Source organism: Cetorhinus maximus, chromosome 19 (assembly GCF_964194155.1).
Source record: "Cetorhinus maximus chromosome 19, sCetMax3.hap1.1, whole genome shotgun sequence".
NCBI lineage: Eukaryota > Metazoa > Chordata > Chondrichthyes > Lamniformes > Cetorhinidae > Cetorhinus > Cetorhinus maximus.
The window spans coordinates 93,485,490-93,495,000 of NC_135897.1; the positions used below are offsets into that span (position 1 = coordinate 93,485,490).

Here is a 9,511-nt window from a genome sequence, read left to right on the forward strand (position 1 = left end):
TTCCCAGACCACACGCATGTATGTGGCGTAGCTAGAGACCCTTCAGTTTTAAGAACTTAATCATTTTACCTGCCGACATGTTGCAGCATGGTAATGATTTGGACTAAAGTGTTTGCATTTCAAAAAAATTGGCCTTAATCTATTCAGGGTCATTTGTTATCTTCTGGGACAGAGTGTTCAAGAAGGAGAGAGATGGAAGTTAACTCCTAAACCAATTGCAAGCACTTCTGTCTCTAATGTAAACCACCAAGCCTGGGCATTTTTTTCTGAAATTGGAATTGATAGAAGTAAAATTGATATGAATTGCAGTTGCAGTACTCAGAGGGAAAATTTACCGGAAGATTAAGGAGAACAGGGGAATAAAATTGAACATTAAAAAGTCCTGTCAGCTTAGTAAAGCAACTATGATAAATGAACTAAGGTACAATCTGTTGGGAAATCAAAGAACCAGTGGCTTCATAGGCAGCACTCTCTCACAAGGTGTAAAACTCAGGCAGGTGTAAACTGGACAGGTGACAATAAGATGGGATGGAAAGCAAGTGGGGTATAAATTAGGATTTTGTGTGTGTGCGTGAGAGGGCGGGTGTGTATGTGCGTGCGCGTGTGAGAGGGCGTGTGTGTGTACGCGGGTGTATGTGTGTTGCGTGCGAGAGGGTGGGTGTGTGCGGGTTCGTATGTGGGTGTGTGTGCATGCATGAGTGGGTGTGTGTGTGCACGTGTGAGAGGGCGTGTGTGTGTACGTGGGTGTGTGTGTGCGTGCGTTTGCACGCGTGAGGGTGGGTGGGTGTGTGAGTGTGTAAGAGTTTGTGTATGTTGGATTTGCACCTGCTTGATTTGTCTTATTTTCATTTCTGATGATGTAAGAGATCTGCTAATATCCGTTGTTCACCATCTACTAAATTTGAGGATTTAGCCCCAGCGAGTACAGGAATGATGAGTGAGCGGATCTTAGCAGGGATAGTAGCGTATTGGTATGGGCTAGGTTTATAGAAGGTCAGAAGAGGCATTGGAATATTTGACCTGAAGGTAACAAAGGCAAGGAGGAGGGTTTCATCAGCAGATGGGCTGAGGCAGTTGCAGGGATGGGTGGTTATGGAAGTGAAAATAGGTGGTATTTGTGGTAGCACAGGTATGAGATGGGAAGCTCATTTCAGGACTGAACAGGATGCATCAAATGACAAAAGACTGCGACTGTGGCCAGGAGGTAAATTGTGGCTCATCCAGGACTGAAAGCTCAATCTGACAGCAGAAGGCAGCTGAGAACGTTGATAGAAATGATAGGGAGATAAGAGGTGGGTGTTGCCATTCTTGTGGGTTATTTGCCATGGTGCACCATTCAGAAGAGGAAGAAGAGAGACCGAAGGATAGGTCCCACTATGGGCTCCAGCAATAACTGAATAGGAACAGGAAGAGAAGCCACGGTTGGAGATCCGCTGACTAAAATCATTTCAGCAAGAGGGGAATCAAGCAAGGGCAGGCCCACTGACCTGGATAATGGATAAGAGGCATGGGAGGGAGATGGTGAAGTCAACCATAAAATAGACTGTAGAGAGTACAAAGTGAACACATTAACATCACCAAAATGATCATTCATGACTGTGATCTTCTTGTTCGTCCTTTGAGGGTGAAGGTGACCATGTTCATCATCTCGGTTTTTGGTCAGGTTCTGGTGGGTATGCAGATGACATATCAGAAAGGTGATGAACATGACTTGCCTGTGAATTGGATTATAGTGAGGGAGACTTGCGCATCATCAGCCTCACACTTTCATCCTGACCCATTTTGGTCCAGTGGTAAGATGAGTCTAGTGAGCGACCAGGACATCTTCCGTGTCTTTTTGAGCTCCATGCATTCCACAACAGAGTGCTGACCCACCTTCAAGACGGTTAAACTTTAGATTGCTCTCACCCAGCCAGTATGCCAGAATCTGTCTTTGCATGCCAAGCTAGGCAAATCCCTAAATCATCAAGGGGAGATCCAGGATTTGGCCTGCCCGTCGAAGTGGTTTACCAGGGTGCGGCCACTATTGCATGCTAACAACTATTTGGAGCCAAAGATGACAGCTGGGTGATGGTGAGGAATAATACAGGATGAGCCATTCTAAATAATGTGACGAGACTGTCTGTGAGAGATACTATCCCTGTCCTTTACACCCCTAACACCCTGGTGGTAAGTGCCATTTTGATGCTGAGAGTGGGTTGAAGTTCTGATTGGAGGGATTCAGACATGGAGTTGCAGGAAAGGTGGGCAGAGACTTGAGAAGTGACATCACATTCAAGAATTTTGATGAGGAAAGGAAAGTTAATGATGAGGTGTAAGTTTGCAAGAAAAGGGGTATGTTTTCAGAAGGCAAGTGAAAACACCAATTTCGAAAGTTGGTGGAACCATAGCTGAGGGGATGGAACCACTTACAATGCCTGTCAGCGTCAGGAGTCAGGAAGGGACGTTGAGTGGTCAGCAGTTTAATGAAAATACAATCAATGAAAGAGGTGGACAAGGTGCACTCAGATACATGATGGAGGTGGATGAGCCATATCTGGGTGAGGGATTAGGATTCAGGGCAAGGGCAGGCGCAACCCTGAGGTGGGAAATTTGGCCTGTTGGGTGAGAGAGATAGAGAATTCTTTACCTTGATTGGAGGAAATGGAGGTGGGGAGTATGCTACGAGGAGCTCTCAGGATAGGAGAGGTTAAAAGATTGCTTTCCAACAAGGGCATCAATGGCCAGAGAGTGACTGAGCAGATCAACAGATGCTCAGGCTTCATGATAAATAGACAGCCAAAGGTGGGCTCTTTGGCATTTTGAAAGTACAGTTGTCAATGACTTAGTCGGGGAGGATACATTTTTTTCCCAGGATTGGACACAGAAGGAAACGGGAAGTTGGAAGAGGGTAGAGGAATGTTGTTGGCGAGGAACACAAGGAATTGGTGAAGCATGGTTGTGTGTATCATAGGACTACATGAGAATAATGAAGCTGCGGGAGTGGTGAGGTGTATCTGAGTATGAACAGAGGAGAATTCACATGGAGGGGGAGGTTTAGGGAGGACAATTGTGAGATCAAAGGAGAGAGGGTGAGGAGACCTGAGATAAAGATAAGGTAGAAAAAAGAAAACTTATGTCAGACACCGAGAACTCAATACTACAGAAACCCTAGAAGAGTAGAGAAAGTGGAAGGGTGAAATCAAAAAGGAAATTAGGAAAGCAAAGAGAGAGCATGAAAGAATATTGGCGAGTAAAATCAAGGAAAACCCAAAGATGTTTTATCAATGCATTAAGAGTAAGAGGATAGCTATGGAAAGAGTAGGGCCCCTAAAAGGCCAAAAAGGTAGCCTATGTGTGGAGGTGGGGGATGTGGGTGTGGTTCTTAATGAATACTTTGAGTCTGTCTTCACAAAAGAGGGGGATGATGCAGGTATTGAAGTTAAGGAGGAGTGTGAAATATTGGATGTGATAAACATAGGGAGAGAGGAAGAGTGAAGGGACTAGCACCCTTGAAAGTGGATAAATCACCAGGGCAGGATGAAATGTACCCCAGGCTGTTAAAAGAAGTGAGGGAGGAAATTGTGGAAGGTTTAACCATCATTTTCCAATCCTCACTGGATACAGGCCAGAGGATTGGAGGACTGCTAATGTGGTACCTTTGTTTAAAAAGAGAATGAGGGGCAGACTGAGTAATTACAGGCCAGTCAGTCTGACCTCAGTAGTTGCCAAATTATTGGAATCAATCCTGAGAGACAGGATAAACTGTCATTTAGAAAGGCATGGATTAATCAAGGACAGCCAGCATGAATTTGTTAAGGGAAGATCATGTCTGACTAAGTTGATTGAATTTTTTGAGAAGGTAGCAAGGAGGATTGATGAGGATAGTGTAGTTGATGTGCTCTATATGGATTTTAGCAAGGCTTTTGACAAGGTCCCATGTAGCAGACTGGTTTAAAAAAAAACACATGGGATCCAGGGAAATGAAGCAAGCTGGATACAGATTAAAACAGAAGATGATGGAATGTCAGCACCTGTGGAGGGAGAAACAGAGTTAACGTTTTGAGTCCATGTGACTAAGAAGAGTCATACGGACTCGAAATGTTAACTGTTTGTCTCTCCACAGATGCTGCCAGACCTGCTGAGTTTACCAGCATTTTCTGTTTTGATTTCAGATTTCCAGCATCCGCAGTATTTTGCTTTTATTTAAGCTAGATACAAAATTGGCTCAGTGGCAGGAAACCGAGGTTAATGGTTGACGGGTGTCTTTGCGATTGGAAGGCTGTTTCCAATGGGGTTCTGCAGGGCTCAGCACTAGCTCCCCTTCTTTTGGTGGTATATATTAATGATTTGGATGCAAATGTAGGGGGAATGATCAAGAAGTTTGTAGATGACACAAAAATTGGCCGCGTGATTGATGGTGAGGAGGATTGCTGTAGACTGCAGGGAGATATCCATAGACTGGTCAGGTGGACAGAAAAGTGGCAAATAGAATTAAACCCAGAGAAGTGTGAGGTGATGCATTTGAGGAGGTCAAAGGAGGCAAAGCAATACATAATAAACGGGAGAATACTGAGTAGAGTAGAGAAAATGAGGGACAGTGGAATGAATGTCCACAGATCCCACAAGGTAGCAGGACAGGTTGATAAGGTGGTTAAGAAAGCATATGGAACTTTTCCTTTATTAGCCAAGGCATAGAATCTAAGAGCAGGGAGGTTATGCTGAAAACGTATAAAAGGCTGATTAGGCCACAACTTGAGTACTGTGAGCAGTTCTGGTCTCCATTACAGAAAAGATGTAATTGCACTAGAGAAGGTACGGACGAGCTGAGGAGATTTACAAAGATGTTGCCAGGACTGGATAATTGCAGCTATGAGGAAAGATTGGACAGGCGGAGGTTGCTTTCCTTGGAACAGAGGAGGCTGAAGGGAGATTTGATTGAGGTGTACAAAATTGTGAGGGGCCTGGATAAAGTGGATGCGAAGGGCCTATTTCCCTTAGCAGAGAGGTCAGTGACTCGGGGGTCATAGATTTAAAGTGATTGGCAGAAGGATTAGAGGGGCGATGAGGAATATCTTTTTTCACCCAGAGGGCGCTAGGTGTCTGGAGCTCGCTGCCTGAAAGGGTAGTAGAGGCAGAAACCCTCAACTCATTAAAAGGATGTCTGGATATGCACCTGAAGTCTCATAATGGCCAGGGCTACGGACCCAATGATGGAAAGTGGGATTAGGCTGGGCAGCTTTTTGTTCTGCTGGCGCAGACACAATGGGCAGAGTGGACTCCCCCTGTTTCATAAATTTTTCTACATTTTCTGAACTTTCCAAATATCCAAATAGGAGGAATGTGCAGTGATGTGGGGAGAAGGTGGGGGAGTGGCGGTACGTGAATTGTTCTTTAGGAGAGCTAGCGCAGATATAATGCACCAAATGGCCTCCTTCTGTGCTGTAACGATTCTATCATTGTTTCTAAGATTGATATCAATGACATTGGGGAGCCACAGAGTAGAGAGGATGAGGGAAGAAAGATGTAATGGATATCTGATTAGGAATCAAAGTGGGGGATAGTAGACAATGAGGGTTTCAAAGAAGGGGTAAGAGACCTGGAACAACTTGAGGTGTTCAAAGGAGGGGAGTGTGTCTGAGAAGTAGGAGCAGGGACCAAAGTGTCACTTGGTGATGTCCTTCCTCACCTCCACAAATCCAGTTGCCGATTTCATTTGGACTATTGCAATATCCTGCATTTTTTGCTCAAATCTGTTTGTGCTTCAAAATCATGTTACAATCAGTAAGGATGAATCTCAGGGAGCAGTGAGAATTACACAACAGTACATTCAGTTTCTGGATCAATTCCTTCATCGTCAGGGAGGCGGTGGCATAGCGGTATTGTCACTGGACTAGTATTCCCGAGACCCAGGGTAATGCCTGGGACTTGGCGGAGATGGTGAAATTTGAATTCAATAAAAATCTGGAATTAAAAATCTGATGATGACCGTGAAACCATGGCTGATCGTTGTAAAAACCCATCTGGTTCACTAATGGAAAAACCCATCTGGTTCACTAATGGAAATCTGCTGTCCTTACCTGGTTGGCTCTTAAAAATATATCCAATGAATTAAAATAAAGAAAAGCTGACCATGGGCAGAGTAGAGGCAAGGCAGGGATTGGATCAGGGCTTTGTGGTGTTTGCTATAGCTGGAAAACCTTGATATCTGCAATGTTTATATCTAAAACAGAAGCTGGTTCTTCTGTTTGAGAAACCATTTGAACTTATATTTACATTTTTTAGAATCCCCAGAGTTCACGCCCGAAAGCATAGAACAGAGACACATCCAAGTCAACAGAAAGTAGATTGTAAAGGAAAGAATAAACTTACATTTCTAAAAAAAATCTTGCATGACTTCAGGATCTCCCAAAGTGCTTTACAACCAGTGAAATGTAGTCATTGTTCTAACGTAGCAAATGCAGCAACAAATTTGTGCACAGCAAGATCCCACAAACGGCAATGTGAAAATGGCCATATACCGAATCACAGAATTGTTACGCTGCAGAAGGAGGCCAATCGGCCCATCATGTCTGCACCAGCTCAATGAGCATTTTAACTTCGTGCCAATCTCCTGCCTTTTCCCCATAACCCTGCATGTTGTTCTATTTAAATAATCATTTAATGCCCTCTTGAACCTGCCTCCAACACACTTCCAGGCAGTGCATTCCAAACCCCAACTCCTCGCTATGTGAAAAAGTTTTTTCTCACCTCGCATTTGCTTCTTCTGCAAAACACTTTAAAACTGAGCCCTCTGGTTCTCAATTTGTTTACAAGCGGGAACAGCTTCTCCCTATCTACTCTGCCCAGACCCCTCATGATTTTGAAAACTTCTATCAAGTCTCCTCTTAGCCTTCTCCTCTCCAAGGAAAACAGTCCCAACTTCTCCAATCTTTCCTCATAGCTGAAGTTTCTCATCCCTGGAACCATTCCTGTAAACCGAGGGATCGTACACCTCAGGTGAACTCCTCTGATTCCAGTAGTGCCACTTAATCTTTTATGTCCGCCTGATGAGGCAGACGTGGCTTCAGTTTAACATCCCATCAGAAAGCCGGCACCTCAAACTACAGCACTTCTGCAGCACTGCACTGGAGTGTCAGCCTGGGTTACGGGCACAAGCCTCTGGAATGGGACATAAGTCCACTACCTTCTGACTCAGAGGCACGAGTGCTACCCACTGAGCCACGGGCTGACACTTAGAGTGAGAATAATCACAGGAACTGAACGGTGGGAAGTGATGATGAATATTTTGAAAGGAAGATTGGTAAATTACTGCTCAATTCTGAATTAGTGATCACAAAGGTGTTTGTGGCTTCACTTTAGCCAATGCCAGTTGCTGAACCTTCATACTCTCAGTGCATGGCTTCAAGTCGAGATTCAAATAGAGAATAATGATCTGAATTAGTACTCCATGGGTGGATTAGAACAGGAAAGTTCAAGGGACATAAACACATTAAATTCTGCACCCAGTATTTAAGCCATCTGAAGTTAAATGGGATAATACATCAGGTAAACTCATGGAAAATCAGCCAGAGGCATAAGTTAGCTTCTCAATCTGTAGGTTAAAAGAATGCGATGATTGTCTGAAAGCATTTGGGGAAAGTAGAGAACCAGATGTTAGGGGCATAACATGAAATTAAAGTTAGAACAAAATAAAGGAGAAACAAGAGGAGGGAGAGGGGAATGTGATACAAAGTAAGAATGACTCAAACAACAAAAGAGATTAGATAAAAGGAAGAGAAAGAAATGGAGACAGAGTGGGAGAATTTTAATTTTTTAAACACGGAATTAAAGTGAAGGGATTCATGCCTAAAAATTAAAATACATTGGGGAATTAGTGAAAAAACATCAAGGGGATTGGGGGGAGGGAGGGCGGTGGTGGGAATTGTTGGTAACGTCGGACTAACAGTGATGTAGAAGTTACCTGGCAATCTCAGGATGTCAGACAGTGTCTTGCAGTGATAGGCGCCAGTTGATCGGTAACATTCGGTCCACAGCCCCTGCAGTTTCAATTCATCAAAGAGAAGGCAATCCGTCACTCCTGTTGAGCAGCTTTGAACCCATTCCTTGGTACCGGTTGCGATCAGAATAGCGATCCAGCCCAGGGAGCTCAGCACAAAGCCCAGTGAATGCTGGCAAGCAGGCGACATCCTGTCTTCAACCAACTGAGCAATTCACCAGCACAAAGATGTGAAAATATTTCACACAGCTTCTGTTTCTCCTGTGAAATGTCCTTCTGAAACATAAAGACCTTGACACTGTTTCTAAGAGCTCTTAGGAAACATAAGGTGCCCAAAATAAAATCTTTGCGTTTATCTATCCAAGATAAAACGCTTTCTTTAGTTAACTGTTTTCTTGTCAGTACAGAAATCTGTAAGCAGCACTCACGCAGAAAGTGAGGCTGAGTCCAAAACTAAACTGTAAGAAAGTCTCAGCTGAAATTCCACAAGCCAATCAAGACAACCGAAATCATCTGGGAGTGGGGATTGGGCAGGAACTGCCTCAGCCAATCAGTAAAGAGAAAAGAAAATTGGGTTTTTTTTTTCTCTGTTAATGTTTGTTTCCAGTTATAGAGAACAAGTGCACTAACTGGAATCACACAAGTATTTGTTAATATGAACTAATCTACAGTGTCTGATTGTACTATAAGAAAGAAAGAACTTGCATATATCTAGCACCTTTAACAACCTCAGGATGTCCCAAACAATTAGAGTCAAATAAGTGCTTTTAAGGTGTAGCCACTGTTGAAATATTGGCAATACGGCAGCCAATTTGTGCAGAGCAAGCTCTCACCAACAGTAATGTGCTCATGAACAGATAATATTTTTTAGTGATTTTAGCTGAGCTAGAGACATTGGCCCAGGACACTGGGGAGAGTTCCCCTGATTTTCTTTCAAACGGTGCCCATGGGATCTTTTCCATCCACCTAAAACGGTAGATGGGGCCTTCTCCTTCAAAAGATGACGGCTCTAACAGTGTGGCACTCCCATGGTACTGCACGGGGGGTATCAACTTGGATTTTGTGCTCCGGCCTCTGGTGTGGGGTTTGAATCCACAACGTGCTGACTGAAGCATAAGGACAAAGTCAATATGGAGTGGTCAAATGTCAGCTGTGGCTCAGTAGGTAATACTTGAGTCAAAAGGTTGTAGAACGTAAAATCTCGGACTGCTGTGTGAGAGGGGTGTCCTTCAGACTGGATGTTAAGAACCCATCTAACCCTTCAGGCCCATGTTATAGATGCCATGGTGCTTATTAAAGATCAGGTTGAGTTCTCCCTGCTGTTCTGGCCAACTTTAAAATCTCAACCAACACCAATAAAAGCAGATTAATCAACCTTACAACTCACTGCTATTTGTGGGATCTTTCTATGTGCTTTTCCCTGACAAGTCATCTCACTTCAAAATACTTCATTGTGTGTTTGAGGCTTAAATCTTTTTGAGATGTGGTAAGGTAATGTATATATATAAAATGTTTAATTGTAATTGGTTTAAT

General features: G+C 43.6%; 1 protein-coding gene across 1 annotated transcript in view; it reads right to left on the reverse strand.

Moving 5' to 3' along the window:
- cldn11a (claudin 11a) overlaps nt 1-8,425 on the reverse strand; it is a 32,883-nt gene extending 24,458 nt beyond the window's left edge. The window contains exon 1 of the mRNA XM_078564593.1: nt 7,943-8,425. Coding sequence (XP_078420719.1) covers nt 7,943-8,168 — 226 coding nt within the window. The 5' untranslated portion in view covers nt 8,169-8,425. The remainder of the gene's footprint in view (nt 1-7,942) is intronic.
- Between the last annotated feature and the right edge of the window lie 1,086 nt (nt 8,426-9,511).